The sequence below is a fragment of the Zalophus californianus genome, chromosome 1 (assembly GCF_009762305.2).
Source record: "Zalophus californianus isolate mZalCal1 chromosome 1, mZalCal1.pri.v2, whole genome shotgun sequence".
Lineage (NCBI taxonomy): Eukaryota > Metazoa > Chordata > Mammalia > Carnivora > Otariidae > Zalophus > Zalophus californianus.
The window spans coordinates 123,276,675-123,294,160 of record NC_045595.1 but is presented as its reverse complement, the minus strand read 5'-3'; the positions used below and the strand labels follow the sequence as shown (position 1 = coordinate 123,294,160).

The window sequence follows — 17,486 nt, the reverse complement described above, 5'->3', positions numbered from 1 at the left end:
TGTTGTTTCCCTTTCGGTCCCAGCCAGCTCTACATGGGTCACTTAGCCCTTCAGTGAGAGGGCATGGCGGGGTCAGAGCAAATGGACCCCCACAGCTGTAAAAACAACTTGAACCACTTGCTCAGGTGACACCAACAGAGGTGCCACCTTCTTAAACAAAGAATCAAATTACAAGCCAACAATTTCTTGTTTATCTCATTTTGATCTTTCCAAGGGTGGTTTTGGGGTTTCAAAATCTGTGGAGAGCCAAGATTTCTTTGTTCATTTGTTTGTGTATACACTTCTTTGTGATTTTACTTTGTTCCAAAAAGAGGACATAAGGTGGCTTACAAAGATTAATATAGCAACTAAAAATTGAAGAAGAGAGAAAATTAAGAAGAAGGGACTATAAAGCAGAAGAGGAAAACAAGACAAAGCCAGGGTAGGGTCAGTTCACAGAATGCCTGCATAACACGGTGCCCGGCGCAGGTGCCTGAACGGGGCCACCAGTCTGACTCTGAGGGCCCCAGCAACTTAGAAAAGAGGCAAACTCGAATGGTTTGAGATTCATGTTGTCCATTGGATACAAGTAACTTTGTTACTCAGGCAAGCATTCTGAGATAACTGGGAGCCTGTGCACTTGCCTAGTAGTGGTTGAGTAATGCGGTGAATAATGTGTGCGGTGATGTTCCTCCCACAAACACAGTGCTTGGCTCTATTCAGCTGTCCGGATAACATTGTAAAGGGCAACGTATGGCCTGACAGTTCATCAGTCACTTCTGCAAGAGCCAGAGCACCCTGGTGGAGCTAACACTTTTCTGCTGGTTAAACTTCATCTAAAAGGAACATGGAAAGAAAGAGCAACACCATGGCTTTTGTGACAATCAGCCATGAGGATTATTTGGTACAACTTTAAGAAGAATTGAATACTTAAGAGTTAAGGTGATATTCTGCAAGAATTTGAAGAGCCAAAATTCTGCATCATCAACTTGGGAGAAACATATAACGTTTGAGGGTCCCCTGCGCAAGGGAACAGGTTTTTTTCATTTGGATAAACTAACCAATTCACATACTTGAAGTACAGCCACACGGCCTCCACTTAGAGGTAGCCTCAGGGGAACACCCAAGGGGAGAACCAAAACTGCCCTAAACAAAATTATTCTTTGGGAACATCCACAGAAGACAGAGGGGCAAGAAGATCCCAGTGACCTGCTTCAATAGAGCAAGGCCTGGAAAATTTTGAGAGTGGGTATTACCTATCATCCCCCAACCAGGAAAAAAATTTAAGAAACTTATAAGAACCCATTGAATATCTAATTTTAAGTGATACAACTTGTGAAGAAGATGTAGATGAAAACATACTTCTAGGCAGTTCGGTAAAGGTGGGGCATCGGCCAGAAGTTTTAGAAATAGTTGGTTTAAGCCATTCCTTTTTGACAACAGGACCACTGTCATCTGCATGCATAATTTAAATGAAATTTAGAAATGCTTACATTCTTATTCCCTTATTTTATTTTCCCTCTTTCTTTAAGATGGCAAATAGGTGCCATGCCAATGCCAGTCATTGGTGGCTCTCTGGTTAGAAAAATACTCTCAAGCCTTGTCTATGTTCAGCATAAAAGAACACTCAGGCCCAGAAGGGCTGTCTGAAAAAGTCATAGAAGGGTGGAGGGGTGGTCTGAGGCCCTGCCAACTTTTCTCCTCTTTTCTTGCTACCCAGTTGACCGTATTGAGTGCAACAAATATCAATGGTATCAGGGATTTACTGGGATTGAGTGGGAGAGAAAAAGTGGAGTGGAACAGAGACCCTGCCCACAAATAGCTTTCAACCTAGATTGTAGAGTAGGGAAGACATACTCAGATAACCATAATTTAAGGCACAGGGTGATATAAACTCTAAGGATTGAGAAGACAGAAAATGTTTCCAAAGAAATGTAAGATATCGTGTTGTCTTCTTTTGCCCCGAGTTTCTTACTTGGTTCAGTTCAAAAAAATCTTCTGTGTCCCTGCCAGGTTCCCAGCCCCACATGGGGGGCTGCGGGTCCAGTGGGAATCAAGCACAGGCCTTACCTCAACGAGCTACTTCTAGCAAGAGTCGTCAGAGCTTTGTAGAGGTGTCTGCTTGAGGTCGGGGACTTGGTCTTTCTCGGACAGGTTTTGGTATGTCCCCTCAAACAGTTCCACGACCAGGAGGAAAGAGAGCAAAGATTTTTCCAGGAAAGACATTGACATTGAAACCCAGCAGCTGGAAATTGGCAAGGTGCCCTCAGAATGTTGGGGAAGTGATTTATTTTTCCAACCTCACCACAGGAGCCAAAGCCCTGGCAGATGCCTCCATGCGTTAGCGGCAGCTGATCTGAGTGAGATCATTATTAATTATTAGTCACTTCTGAGTGTCTTTCTCAGAAACTACAGACCCTCCTGAGTTGAAATCAATACTGTGTACACCTTGCCCAAGGACCTAAGTGGCATGTAATTAGAAAACAGTATTGATTCCCGGCAAAGGGGTTGAAGATGTACAAATCCTTCACATAAAAATCAGCTAAAACTTCAAAAGCCTTGATTATTATTCTTATTATTTTTTTGGTGAGGAAAGAGACCAATGGTGAGAGTAAAAAAAACTTGAAATGTTAGTTAAAGTAGGGCTAGTTCCTGCCAGGAGCCAGATCTATAACATAATTATTTTATCCTCTGTGCTAGCATTGATTCACTTGGGTTGAGTGTTGGAAAGATCTCTGTTTTGGGTCTGTAATCCAAATTATTCAGTCAGTTCCTCTGAAAATGTTTTCTACTCGCATCTTCCTGTACTATTTTTCTATAAAATAAATAATTACACATCTGGAGCTTGACCATCCCTATCCTCCAATATACCCCCCATTCCTTTCCCTAAACCTGCTTTTCCTCCTCTGTTTCAAACCATCTGCTCTGCCCCTCGGCCAGGAACTTCACTCACCCTCACAAGCCCCATAGTTCCCAAATCCTGCCTGTTTGATTTTGGCTTAATTCTAACTTCTACTTCTAAGTTGGCGTCCACTCCAGTCCCATTAGAAGAGCTGGAAATCTGGATAGCTTTTAGTCTGTCTTCCTTTTGGCTGCGCCTCCATTCTCAGCAGCGGTGATGAACATGGACTCTCCCACTGCCTCTGCTTCACTCATCGGTGCCCTGTCATTTTCTGCCTGCACCCCTAGAATGGCCTAGCCCTGCACTTCGGCTTCCAGTCTTGCCCCCTCCCGTGGCTGTCAGGAGGCCCCTTGAAAATGCAAGTCTGGTCATGGCACTTGACTGCAGAAAGTCCTCCAGTGGCTTTCTGTTGCCTGCAATCTAAGGAGGACAAATAATTGTTGATCTAGAAGGGATAGATATTGAGACTCAAAAAACTGTAGCTTATCTCCAAGCCTCAGTGGTCATTGGAAGACAGCAGGACCAGTGGATTGCAAGCGGGAGCCACATTGGGAAGGCCTCCTTGTTTGTGGGTTCTTTGGAGGTTTGAATGTCTGCTTGGTTTAGCTGGGGCTGTGACAGAGAGCTTTTGTCCTAGAAAGCTCTTTCAGTGTGATCTGGTCACAATCCATGCTGTTTTGGATAACTCATAGTATCTCAGCCAGGCAGTGAACTGCTGTTGAGAATGTTAAAGGGGAATGGACCCCCCCTGATGGGTTCCCCCAAACCTCATATTTGAGGAAGAAGAAATCCTAATGCCAGCACAGGGCGCCGACACCAAAGGCTGCGGCACTTCTCGAAAGAAGCGCTAACAGCCTGTGGTATAGGAAAACACTTTGTGATGTGTGACGGTCCTGAGCATAATGCTATGTTCAGCATCCCTGGCTCCTCATACTAAGTGCCAGTCAAGGCCTCTAGTCTCAGAGACCACCAGAAAAACTCCGCCATGCCCCTGCACATTCCAAATGCTCCAGGGATTGGGGAACGATACTGTCCCATTGAGAAACATTGGCTCCTGTCATTATTCCTAAGATGATCTCCTTTTCTGAGAGCATAATAAAGAGCTGGATTAATTTGTGATCTTCCTATCACTCCTGGTGCTTCTTCATCTTCTGTAATGACTGAATTCAGACTGTGGAGTTGCATTGCCTAGCTTTGAAATCGAGTTCCACCACTTACTGGGGCATGACCTTGAACATGAAGATGACCTTTGACAATTGCTTAATCTCCCTGTGCTTTAGTTTTCTCATATAAGATGGGGATAATAAGAATAACTGCATCAGCAGATTTTTGTGAAGATTAAATAAGATAAAGTATGAAAGGTGCTGACCACACTCTCCACTGTTGGGGGCATGGTGATTGTATGAGCTAAGGATGATGAGTTTAAGGGTCTTACTTGAATGAGAAGTTGAAATTGACACTCACAAGTGACTACTCCAGAAAATAAAGAAAGGCGGCGTGATGTATCAGGTAGGGTAATGGACAGCGTCAGAGTCAATGAATTCTGTTGTACTCTCGGCCACTAATTACTGTATGGCCTTAAATATGTCGCTTCATTTCAATGGATTTTGCTTTCTCTTCTCTATGAAATGTTTGCCCTAGGTGGTGTCGAAAAGACTGAATGACATGAGCATTGGAAATGTTTTAAAACCCATAGACTCTGATATAAACAGTTTGATGATATGTCATTAGTACCACTGTCCGCCAATAGGGAGAATGCACTTAACAGGAAATGGGAGGAGTAAAGCTGGGGAGTCTACTTGCATGGGAAATGGCAGGGTATTTGCATGACAGTGAATTGCTCTCTGTCCCCCCATCCTCACCAGCAAGTCCCCCCCAAGAGCACAGGACAGAAAGAGCCTTTGGGTACGTAGGCAACTATGGAGAAGGGCACACGTCTGCGAATCGGCAGCTCTCGCTGCTGCTTTCCCCACAGCTCCGCCCCAGGCCCGTGTCCCTCATGGTTGTCTGCTTGTGGCCCCACAGCAACAAAGGCGAGAGAAGGAGCTGCGGAAGCAGCAGGAGAGAGAGCAGCGCCGGCACTATGAAGAGCAGATGCGCCGGGAGGAGGAGAGGCGGCGCGCGGAGCATGAGCAGGTACGGCAGGGCCCGGAGCCCACAGATGGCCCCAGTGGGAGCTCCAGCGCCAGCCGTCCATCCGTCCGTCCGTCCCTGGGGTGTGGGTCACCTTCTCTTAGGACTGCTCAGTTTAAGCAGGTTTTTACTCTTTCTCAAGCTGCTATTCTCACCTATTCAAGAAGTCAAACGCACAGCCTTGGCAATGCCCCCTCGTTACGTTGAGCCGCGCTTCCTACCCGGGCCCAAGTCCCCCGACATAACCTTGATCTTTGGGTTCTCCCCACCCTGGGTATATACTTTGAAGGTAGTGCCAAAGCATGATAAATGAGCCACATGGTCCTCTTTCATCGCTTCAGAAGGGCTTTTCTGCTCATGCCATCTCTGGTCTCCATGCCTGAGCCACAGATGCAGGGTCCTCTGTCTTTGTTAGAACCACCATCTGACAGCACAGTGGCGCTCTGCAGGGTGGGTCCCTTACAAAGACCGCGCCTGCGGGCATTCCACAATTATTTTATTCCTGCCGCCTGCACAGGAGCCTTGGAACTTGATAGCATTGTTAATTCCGGGGGGGGGGGGGAGGTGGCGCCCATAAAGAGGGAACCTGCAATGAAAAGCTTGAAAATGTAGCTGGGTTTATTAAAACTGAACAGTCACAGCAAAGCACTGAGCCCCCTCAGTCGGCTGTTGCAGGTTCAGGACTTGTGCTTTTGACTGCATTGAAATGCTTTTGCTTCGGTTCTTTTCCTGTTTGGTGAGGAGGTGTCTGGGTTGTTTTTTTTTTTTCCCCTCCTTCCTTCCACACTTTACTTGGCAGCTCTTGTCATCTAAAAGAAATTACCGGTTCTTTTTCTCTCTCTTTCTCTCTTTGTGTTCCTCTGAATGCTCTGCTGCTTACCTCTCCAGGAGTACATCAGGCGACAGTTAGAGGAGGAGCAGAGACAGTTAGAGATCTTGCAGCAGCAGCTACTGCATGAACAAGCTCTACTTCTGGTAATGGGAAAGCCGAGGGCCAGCCACCTGCTCTGTGTCCATCACGCGCTCGCGCGCGTGTCCGTGCGTGTGTGTGTGTGTGTGTGTGTGCGCGCGCGCACGTGTGCGTCACAGTGTGTGTCCGCCTAACATGCCAGTCCACAAGGGGGTGCCCTCCAAACCTCGTGGACCTCAAAAGTCTCCTGGAAACCCAATACACTTCCTGGCCTAGTTGGCCATCTTAATACATTGGAGACCCTTATCATGCATTCTTTAGTAATTCCTTCTCTTTGTGAAACTTGAGCCTGAATCCAGGCTTGTTACAAGTTCAGGCTGTTTTCGAGACCCACTGTGTTTATTGCAGAGTAATTTTTAAGGTCATTTGCAACATGCTGGAATACAATCACAGCAAAATGCACCTCTTCTGTAAGAACCCACTCAGCTCTGCAGTCATATTTCATTTGTAGACTATTAGCTTTACCCTTACAATGGGAACATTTTGTGTTCCCTGCTTGCTCACACGGCTTCTTATTGAAGTACTTTTTTATTATTATCGCCCTGCTCTCCAAATGAGCTGTTTTGATACATTTTTTTTAACTGAACTTCTGTGATATTTTTTAGCCTGTGCATACGCTTGCTAATGGCCTTTGTTGGTCCAAGTTTTGTGAAACAAAAGATGATTTGAGAATATCTGTAGCTACTTATTTAGTTTTGTACTTAAGTGGACATGTCTGAGTGGTTTAATTACCAAACCGGGAAGTGGATGGCTCCTTACAGGGGTTATGCGCTGACCATCCAGATGTCCTCATTTTTGCTACTTCCTTGGTCCCCAGTCAGGGACAAGTCACCTTGCAAGGGGTGGTGTTCTATAGGGATTGCCATTAAAGCAGTAGTGTTTTCGGGAAACGCTAAGCCCCGGCCCCGTGGCACGCCCTGACATCCTTCTGTGGTTCTGTTGGCTTTTCTTGTTATCATCTCTTTTGGCTGAATTGCATGCTTCTCCAGTGCTGGCCAGTGGTTTCCATATGGTGATTTGGCCTTTTCTTTGCTTCTCTTTTCTGGTCCGGATAGGAATATAAGCGCAAACAATTGGAAGAACAGAGACAAGCAGAAAGACTACAGAGACAGCTAAAGCAAGAGAGAGACTACTTGGTGTCTCTCCAGCATCAACGACAGGAGCAGAGGCCTGTGGAGAAGAAGCCACTGTACCATTACAAAGAAGGGATGAGTCCTAGCGAGAAACCAGCATGGGCCAAGGAGGTAAGTGCACTAACGAGTGTAACCATGTCCTGTTGGCCAGGCTGGTTACTCTGGTGAGTTCACCCAAGAGAAGCAGAGAATTCAACTAGTGCTACACAATTGGAAAATAATTCATCATAAGAAGTGCATGCTTTACTTTTGGAAGAGCCATAATTGTTATTTGCATAGAGAATTGGCAACGCATCTTAATCCATTAGTGATTTTTGTTTTTCAGGGATTTTTTTTTTTATCTTCATGGATATAGGGGATTTTTGTAAGTAATAGCAGGAAGTAGAAAAATCATTTTTCCCTTAGGTGTCCGAGTGGGTTTGTGGCATGAGGATTTTTAGTGACTTTCCCCTGAAAGAATGTGATTTAATAAAGACTCAGGGAATTTTAGGTTGAATCCTTTCCTGTCTGTACCTGGACCCTGAAAGTGATCATTAGCACTGTCACTGACACCCTGTTGTCATGGTACACATGGACACACGGTTGGTCCCAGACCTGTGGTTGTGGTGACCACTTCTGGGATCAGAGGTCATTTGTAGTTCTTTTGCAATTCAACTACTAGAGTGAGGACGGCTTTTCAAGAACTGGGCTTTGTGGTGAGCTGTTTTAAAAGTCTAATTAAAAACTATTTGGATGGTAGGAAAAAAAGGTGATAACCAAACGGGCAAAGCAAGGAAACAAGATCAGCCAAGATTAACCATCCTCCCAAGAGTCACTGTGTCAGCTCATGTGCATAGCAGCCTGGTTTTCTGTTCTGTCATTGTTTGCGGCACCCAGAGATTTCCTTTATTTTCTTGTGAGCAGAGCTACTCATTTAAGAGGATGTTGGTGTTATTTTGTATTTTGTTCTTCTATCTTCAGGTATTTATAGCTAGAGCTCATTTCAAGTTATCTAGACTACAGTCTTACCAGAACTAGATTTCTTACATAAGGTCCTATTTTTACAAAAATGTTTCTGTCTTTTTATATTTTTTATTCTCTTTTATGTATGTATAGAAAATGCTTGAAATGATGTTGCCCTAATATTAATGATGATTGCTTAAGGGCAGTAGAAACTGTGGTGTATTTTCTTTAAACTTTTTTTGTATTCTTATATATTGTTTAAATCTTTTCTAATGATCATGTGCTGTTTTTACAAAAATCAAACTTTTTTTTCTCTTAAAACTTAAAAAACTGAATCTGTAGATAAAATCGTTTGATTTCACGTAAAGAATGTTTTTGATCACTTTCCTTTAGAGTCTATAAAGATGACTTGTATTTACCTATGTCTGTAACAGCCGCCTCTTTCTCTTAGATCAATAACTCAGTTCTGTGATCCTACTCCCAGGTACAGCACCGACCCTTTAATAACCCACCTGTTCTTCCAACTAAGCAGAATCACTCTGCTGTTAGACAGCAGCTGACATGCGTCCTGGCTGGCAGAGACGTGCCGCCTTCCTCCACTGCTAAACCATTTTCTAGCCCTGCCAAGTTGAAACCCTCAGCTAAGCCACACTCACAGCTCCTGATCGTGGCAGGTGTTCAGAAGGCTGAAAAACTAGGCTCCGCTAAGCTAATGCCAGGAGCACCTGCAGAAATTAATGATTCCAGATCAAGACTCCTGCTGGAGCATCACTCATGGCAGAAAGGTGGACCCGCTTGTCCTATTAAAGTTGGTCTTGAAGAACAACTGAAGGCTCGGGAAGCCTCAAGGACCACAGTGAGATCCCCAAGGCGATCTCACTCCCAAGGATGTAGTCCAACTCAAAAGTTAGGATCTAAGGTCATTTGTGTGTCCTCTCCCAACATCTTCAAAGTGACAAGCCCCAAGTTGTCCATCACTGCAAGTAAGGCGGGCCTTAGAGACTCCTGTGGACCTGGGGGCAGGAGGGGCATGAATGTATGCATCCTTCCAAGTACCTCAACGCCTCTAAGAAGTGCTGCATCGCTAAATGACCTCTTCTTGATGCATGACTACATGGCCCTCCATGTTCCCAGCCCCGAGCATGAGTTTAGGAGAGGGACACCTACAGAGCTCATTGGAGAAGACCATGATTCTTTGCAGAGCATCCCAGAATTCCTTCTTTCCCCTGTGCAGCTCCCTCATGCACAAATGTACCAGAAAAGGGGGAAAAGCCTGGAGCACTCCCCACGTCCTTCCTTCCACCTCTACCCAGCACATTCTGATGTGAACTTAATCACTTTGACTCCGCTGTTACCTAGTTACTCTTTGTCCTCCTCTCTGAGTTTCCTGGCCTATCCTCTCTGTTCAGAACTCGTTCACGGTTCCCGAGCTCTCAGAAGCCATGGCATTCCTGGGGGCCAATCTTTGCAGATGTCAGCGAGGTGGTTTTCTAGACCTTTTAATTCCCCTGTGCTTCCTGGCCAAGCTTTTAGCAGTGAAAGAAACACAGCAGCTGGGCGTGCAAACAACCCAGCCATGTCAGCAAGAACTCCCGATGTGAGGTTCCCTGGCCATCATAAAGCTGGGCCACCTCCGGTGGGTGACATCTTCCAAGGTCCCTGGCTTCCTCGCAGCTGTTGCTCTTCTTTGGGCTTCATGCAGTTCTAGACATATGTGGGAACATTCTTTTGGGATGCATATTCAGTCCTATCCTCCTGGGCGTGGTTAACGTAATCCGGCTTCCAACTAACCAACCTATTTGTGAAGCAGTTCCCCAGTCTTTAGAGTGGGTGTTCATATTTTAGAAGAGAGATGAAACATTTAGATCACAGAATGAGTGACAGTGCTAAATTTGGGATCGGAGTGACTCGTATACAAATAAGAACAAATAATTGTCTGCTTTGATTCATCATTTTCTTAACACCCACTTCTCAAAATGGGAACAAAACCGGGTGTGAGGGTCCTTCTCTTCTTGACATTTTAATGCTTCTCATAGCAATGTATGCACTTCTCGAGCACTATTTAAAGGTTTCTTTTCCTATAGTAGTGAGGTAGATGGAGCTGGAAGTAGCTAGACGGCAAAATACATTTCAAAACTTTAGATACAGACAGAATTTCGAGCCCAGCCGTATCTTAATTATCAGCCAAGAAAAAGAACCTGAGTCAAACTCTCTTTAGGAGTTAGAATAAAAGGTACCCTTTCTTTTTCAAATGCATCCTCTACCAGGGCATAAAATGGAAATTATCCTTGCCAGGGAGGATTGGGCAGCTGTGCCCATGCCACGGGCTTCTGTGATGCAGGGTCCAGACCTTTTTTGCCCCCTGTGCCCTTGAGACACCCCCCAGCCATCTCCTCCCCCAGCAGCCTCTGTGACTTGTGCCTTATTTGTCTTCTAACTCAGCTCTCTACCTCCTCCCCAGGATGGTTTGTCCCTCTTTGGTTACTTTTTCATCCCCTTATTTCTCTTCCTTTTTTCAAACGGACAGTTTTTCATTAGCTGGTGTAATGTTACAGTGCCTCACCCTCGGTGATTTTGTTGCTTCATTTTGTAAAACATAAGTCATCATTGCATTTCACATTAGCTTTCTCATTAATTTGTTGGATGTAATAAGAAGGAATGAAAATACTCTGTCATTTGCAAATCTTGTCGAGCTCTTCCCTCTCTTTGTTGACAGAGTATTCTATCTGTCCTAACTGTCACATTGACTGGGATTTTCAGATTTCAGTCAGAGAGAAGCATTCCTGTCTCTGTTAAAAGGAGGGGTGGGGGCATTTTCACCCTTTGCAAATTCTTGGCCATTTCTGGATTAGGATGGAAGTCAGATTTGTTTCTGTAAAAACATCAGTATGATATTCTGTTAAACATCAGCAAAACTTGAAGATCTTATTTTTCTCATTACCACTTTTTGCAAGATGGAGATTCCTTTTCTTATAATACCTTTTGCTTCTAATGGGGCAGATTCCTTTTCCTTCAAATGGCATGTGATTGGGTCTGGTAGTAATTGCGTGTGCCCCCTCCCCATATTTTTTTAAATTTTCATGAACACGTAGCAGTGACAGAATGCTCTCTCTACATGAATACTGTATGAGATTGTATTTTAATTTTTTTTCAACACTCCATCATGTTCTTACTCTGTGATGCATTCCAGTCATCTGGTCATGGTTTTATTTGGCAAACGATGGGCCAGGATGTCTCTTTATATCTCATCAGCCCACTGGACTCTGAAATCCCTGCATGTAAGAACTCCTCCAATTGGTTTTCCCTACTCTACACTGATGTGTGTTTTTTCCCCTTTTTATACGAGTCATTTTATATATGAGGTCCCAGATTACCACTTAGAGAGTGTACAGCTCTGCCCCCTTCTTTCCTCAGTTTCTGCTTCGCTCTCTTACAATCTGGCATAAGAGAGACATGGAAAGTAGTAAGGAATTTGAGTTCAGGTTCTTCCGCCTTCTGGCTGGGTGACCTGGGACGCGTCTCGGAGCTTTCCTGAGGCTCAGCGTCCCCACCTGCACTCCCTGCCTTTCGGGAATGCCCCGGGCCATCGTGTCTGTGAATATACCTTTGAAACAAGAGGCTCTGTGCAGATACACATGAAATCTAGTCTTCAACACAGTCAAATATTTTGTTTCCAAGGCCACTGTCACCTACAGGGAGTAAGTGTTTTGCCTCTGTTGGTTCTGGTTTAGATTTCACAAGGGCAGTCCACATGCAGCCCCATCTCCCCGACCCATGTCTCCCCTTGATACACGCACCCTTCTTCATGTCCCATCTCAGCTTGCGAAAGGTTTGCCTTATTATTTTTAAGTTACATGCTCCATCCCCATGAAGACCTATACTGTTCTCTGGAGTCATTGATTAAGAGTGGATATTGGACAAGTAGTCCAGGCTCTTGTCTTCAGATGAGGGTCCATTTTAAGCATTTCACATGAATGAGAGTCTCCCCTACTCTCAGAGGTGCCTCAGGAGAAGGGATAGCCTCAATCTTGCTCGGTCACCATCTGCTCCTGTGGCTTTGCCAAAGAACAATATGACTCCACTGTTTATGTGACCAGCGGATGCAGGGTCCTAAAGTGTCTAATGAGCGCTTAAAGGTTATTGGTTGAGTTCTTTCTCTTTCTTCAGTATTGCCAGTTAAAACAAAAGCATCAGTTGTTCGGTTGGAAAAAAAAAAGGGATTCCCATATGATTGTGTTTAATTCACCATGTATAAATAAGCTTTTAAGTAAGGCCTTCTAGGCCTTCATAGACCCCATGGATGCTGCATCATATAAAATATTATAAAAATGCACCCATATGACGTCGTAAATATATTTTTGCTGTCAACATCTAAAAAATTACTGTTATAATTTTGTTTTGAAATTTTTCTCTCAGCAGCTATCATTCATTATTGCTAAGTGAGACATTGCACGCTATGAATTGTTGTCAATGTACAAAGTAATTTAACAATTGACATTGATATGTTTCCTTTTATACATGTTTAAACACATTTTTATTTATTTTGAGAAATTTTTTGAAATCCTGTAATCAACAAATTGATTTTCAGGTCTTCTCTGTTTATATAGCCTTTTATGTGTCTCAGAGGCCTTAAACATCACTTCTATAGAACCCCAGGGACAATACAGCCAGGCCTGGAGCAGAATTTTATTTCTGAGACCACAATTATGTTTCTTTTTTCTCCCTGTAATGCGGCAACACATAGGAAAGCATTTCTGCAGAGATGATCTAAACCTCTCCAAGTTTTAGTTTTGATGTTAAAATGATCCTTTTGATAAGGAAAAAAAATTGCTTTTGTACTAAAATTGATCATTCTCTCCTAATCTTATTCTCTATATTCACTGATAATCCCTTCAAGTATAGAATCCTTCATAACAGATATCTTTTGTTGTCATGGTCCAGCACCTTGACACTCTATGTTTGTTGCTATTAGAACATTCTTTTTTGGTGGTACTTCTGACATTTGACATCTTTTTGGAACAGGGGGTTGGAGCAGAGGCTCAGCTCATAGATTTATTTTTAGTATCACATAAGACAGATGGAAACACATCTTCATTGTACCCTGCTGTTTAATCACATATATCCTTATTCTGGGTGGAAAAAAAAAAAAAAACCACTTTTTTTTTTGTCTCACTCACTTATCCATCTCCTTTTCAGTTAGTAGGAATGAGATGTGGTGAATCAGAAGACAGGCCTTTGCCCAGTATCAAAATAATCAGAAAGGGCCTGAGCTAGATACACCACCCAGCTTCTCCTTTGTCTGTTTGATAGTAGGATGTTTGATTTGCTATCTTTGCTGCAGTCCTCATGCTGTTCCTTTGGTGCAAAAGCAGTGGGCAGCATTCTCTTTCTAAAAACTTTAGGACGAGCTTCTCTTGAGACAAAGTCCATAGCCAGATGGCTCATTATTACACCTTTCTCATAGATTTTCAGACTACTCTGGACAAGTTCCAACCCAGGAGATTTCACCAAATTGAATCATCCTGAAATAATTTGCAAAGCTTAACAATAGCTTATTTATACCACATATTTTAGAATGGTACAGCCTGACACATACGAATGGTAGGATTTAGTATGTAAACCAACTGATAGAAAGCAAAGGAAACTTTATTAGAGGTACATTAGTAATAGTTATCCACAACTAATTGAACTCATTAACTGCCTATGAGAGTCAGCCCCTCAGTTTTCTGTCCTGTTCATTTCCCCTGACAGTTCTTGAGCCTGTGTGGCCTGAGGCAAGAATACCTCCTTCATTGGAACCTTGCTGCTGGGCTCTTACCAAAAGAATTCTTTATCTCAAAGATGGTTTCTTTGCTCAAGTTGGAGTCTTTTTTGACTCCACCCCTCAAGGCAGACTTTTTCTAGTGCTGTCCTTAATGTGCTGCCTCTAAGTATGTGTTTAAAACTGAGTGTATTTTACAGCTTAAAAAAATAATGGCAAGTAGTCTCCACTCTGAATGTCTTTGGTTCCTGACTGTTGGGTAACAGGTGGCTACGGTTTGGATAGCCAGGTATTTATCTGAAAATTTGTCTGAAAATATGTCTGAATCTCTTGGGTTCCTTTAGCTCAGACAGCAAGTGGCTTGGACTGTGGCAGTTTGGATGGTGAGGGGGGTGCTCATACATGTGATCTTGCTATTAATGATCTTCCATGGAAATAAGAAAATGGCTAATATTTGACCAATTCCAGTGGTCTGGAAATAGTCACTTTCTTTTCAAAGAGTATAGTATTTAGAAAAGCAATACATTGCATGGCTTGCTCTCAGTTGGTCTATCACTGTCTTTGTGGGACTTTCTCTTCTTTCTGGTCTCAGCTCAAAACTGGCTTTATTCTTTTCTTTTGCTCAGGGCAACAGCCAAATAATTCCTGCTGATGTGATACTTTGCCCACACGCATACACAAAGTATACATGTTTTGGTTTATAGATCTGGCTTTTGGTAGCTAACCTTGTTTGGTGTGTGGTAAGCTTCTGGGACCTGGAGTCTCAAAAGCAAAGTCAACTGGGATGCCAATTGTATGTACCCTGCACAGCCACGGTGGGAGAAGAGATGTTGAGTTACCCTTGAGTAGAAGTGGGGGGACGGTCTTCTATTCTGCAGCATACCTTATTATGTTAGAATGTTTGTAGTTAGTATGAGGGCTTAAAAAACAGACTTATTCTGTATATGAGACTGAGTCTGCCTCTAATCTTTCTTTTTTTAAAAAAAAGGAGTTTATTTATTTGAGAGAGAGAGAGAGAGAGAGCACAAGCCAAGGGGAGAGGCAGAGGGAGAAGCAGACTCCCAGCCAAGCGGGGAGCCTGATGTGGGGCTCGGTCCCAGGATCCTTGGGATCATGACCTGAGCCGAGGGCAGACGCTTAACCGACTGAGCCACCCAGGCGCCCCTGAGTCTGCTCCTAGAAAGACTCAAAATGAAATAGGAAGGATGGGAAAGAATAGTTCTTTTGAATTTTTATTTCAAATCAGGCAGTGAAATGAATAAAGAGTTCCATACGGGTATGTCTTGAGTTGCATGTGGCTTCCAGGACAGGCCCTTGGAACCCTCATCAGTGAGTCAGCAAAGGGAGTTCAGGCTCGCACTGAAGAGGCATCAGGTGGGTGGGCTGCCCAGCGGGTTTGGCAAATGCAGCTGCCAAACTGACCTGAAAGAAATTAAGGACAGGCTGGGATGGATGTGAAAGAGAAGTCCTAGACCCCTGAGGTTGTCAAAGGTCTTAAGTCATGCCTTGCAGTGTACACCTGGTTCACTGAAATTTCCATTTGGAAATAGCTTTTGTGACCTTCTGTCTGCTGCAGACATGAACTGAGGGGAATCTTCCCCATAAAAAGGGCATTCCCTGGGACCGTGAGCCTTTGCTGTGGGACCCTTCTGATCAGTCACCTGCTTTGTGCTGAGACAGACTCAGCAAGAAAGCGGATGACAAGGGCAGTGAGGAAGAGAGAGGGTTGGAGGTGGGGAGAGAAGAGGGGAAGGAGCAAGAAGAAATGCCACGCAGGGACAAAGAGAGAGAAGGTGGGGAGAGTGAGGCAGTGGAGTCCAGGCTGGACATGGAAAGATGTATTTTAGGGAGCAGGGAGACAAGTGAAAAGAAAGGGTCCCAAGGAGGGGAAAAAAACAGTAGAGGACGTCTGAAGACAGGGCAGCTCATTAAGGAAGCGCCCGAAACAGCTGCTTGTCTATCAGTAGGGAGGAAACTCCCTCCCCTGCACCCCGAGTCAGCTACCAGCTGTTTTCTGCTTTCCTCCTGAGCAGTCTCGATGCCCACTCCATTCCCTCATCTCCCTCACTGACTCAGTGGCTTTGTGACCGATCGGCAAGATGATATCCAGTCAGTGCAAGATGAACTCTTAAGCAGGTCCCAAATTCCCAGCTAACTGAAATAGCACAAGAATCTGGGAATCAGAAGGGTGATAGGAAAAATGCATTCTGCGTTTTTTGAGCTAGTGTTTACTCCGACAGAAAAGAGCTTTTTCAAGAGTTCTCGATGCACAGCAGGTATGGAGAGTCTGGGCCCCTTAAACTGAATTGATCAGAGGGACACAAAAATGGCTGTGCAGGTGACTACAGATAATCCTTAGGAGGCAGTAAATCAGCTTCTATCCATCTATCCACTGAAGCACCTTTCTTTCTTTTTTTGGCTTCTAGGTAGAAGAGCGGTCAAGGCTCAACCGGCAGAGTTCGCCGGCCATGCCTCACAAGGTTGCCAACAGAATATCTGACCCCAACCTGCCCCCGAGGTCGGAGTCCTTCAGTATCAGTGGAGTTCAGCCTGCTCGGACACCCCCCATGCTCAGACCAGTTGATCCCCAGGTACATTCTCCCCTTTGTTCCATCAGCCATTTCAACAGGCTGTACAGTTAAGCTTACTAAAAGAACAGGGGATTGTCACTTGGATTTTTATGTAGGGCCGGTCCAACAATGAGCCTTAATACAGAATCTGTAGTAATGGAGGAGAGCCCACTGGATTTGAAGAGTGAGGGGAAGGGGTGAGAAAGAAAAAAAGCACCCTCCTTAACTTTGAGCCAGCTTGCACGCTCACTTCTTGATAAATTGGCCTCTCCGGAGACCCATGGGAGTGTCTGCAAAATAACAACAAGCATCCTTTTAGTTACAATTGTCAAGCTAATATTCATATAGATACCTGTCATATGTAAACTATTATGTTATCTTTTGTTCATTGGGATTTGGGCATGATCTTTAACAAGAAAAATAAAATGACCTTGGATAAAATAGTGTCTCCTGAGCCAGTGGTTTCCAGAGGGTGGTCACTGGATCATTAGCATCAGCGTCACCTGGGAACTTGGTAGAAACGCAGTTTCTCTGGTCCACCTCAGACCTCTGATCAGCACCTCTGCGGGTGTCCGGCAGTCTGCGGTTTAGCAAGGCCTCCAGGTACCCCTGATGCACCCTAGGACTTGAGAGCCACTGCTGTACGCTATATAGAAAAGAAAAATGTTACTCCACTCCAGGACAAGTTTCTGGAGGTTTTAGAGGACTTCTGAAATTGTAAACACTGAAAGTGAAATATGAAGTGAAATAAAGTATAGAATTTTATGAAAAGTAAAGGTAATGGTACAACTGGTTTCACCCAAATGTCTTTGGAAACTCTTTTAAAATAGGTTTGTGTGTTGTGCTATATTTTTAAAATATGCTTTATTTTAATATTATTATTATATTCATGGTAATTAACATCAATAAAAATGTGATTGGCTACAGTTCTTTCCTGGTTGAAGCATAACATTCACCTGAACTAGACCTTGAGGATTTTCTCTGAACTCTAATTAATCACATTTCAGATTTCAGACCAAAGAGGGTCTGAAGAAGCGAGGGCAGGGCTGCTCCAGGGATAAGACCTCAAGGGCAGAAGGAACAGGGCCAGGCTGGC

At 44.1% G+C, this 17,486-nt stretch overlaps 1 protein-coding gene across 8 annotated transcripts in view; it reads left to right on the top strand.

Annotated features, from left to right (window-relative positions):
• TNIK (TRAF2 and NCK interacting kinase) overlaps positions 1-17,486 on the top strand; it is a 380,205-nt gene that overhangs the window by 304,745 nt on the left and 57,974 nt on the right. For 6 of the 8 annotated variants that reach the window (XM_027583487.2, XM_027583486.2, XM_027583489.2 and 3 more), the window contains 4 exons: positions 4,907-5,017; positions 5,903-5,989; positions 7,040-7,228; positions 16,247-16,411. In XM_027583487.2, coding sequence (XP_027439288.1) covers positions 4,907-5,017; positions 5,903-5,989; positions 7,040-7,228; positions 16,247-16,411 — 552 coding nt within the window. The remainder of the gene's footprint in view (positions 1-4,906; positions 5,018-5,902; positions 5,990-7,039; positions 7,229-16,246; positions 16,412-17,486) is intronic. The other 2 variants (XM_027583491.2, XM_027583490.2) reach the window with 1 other exon arrangement.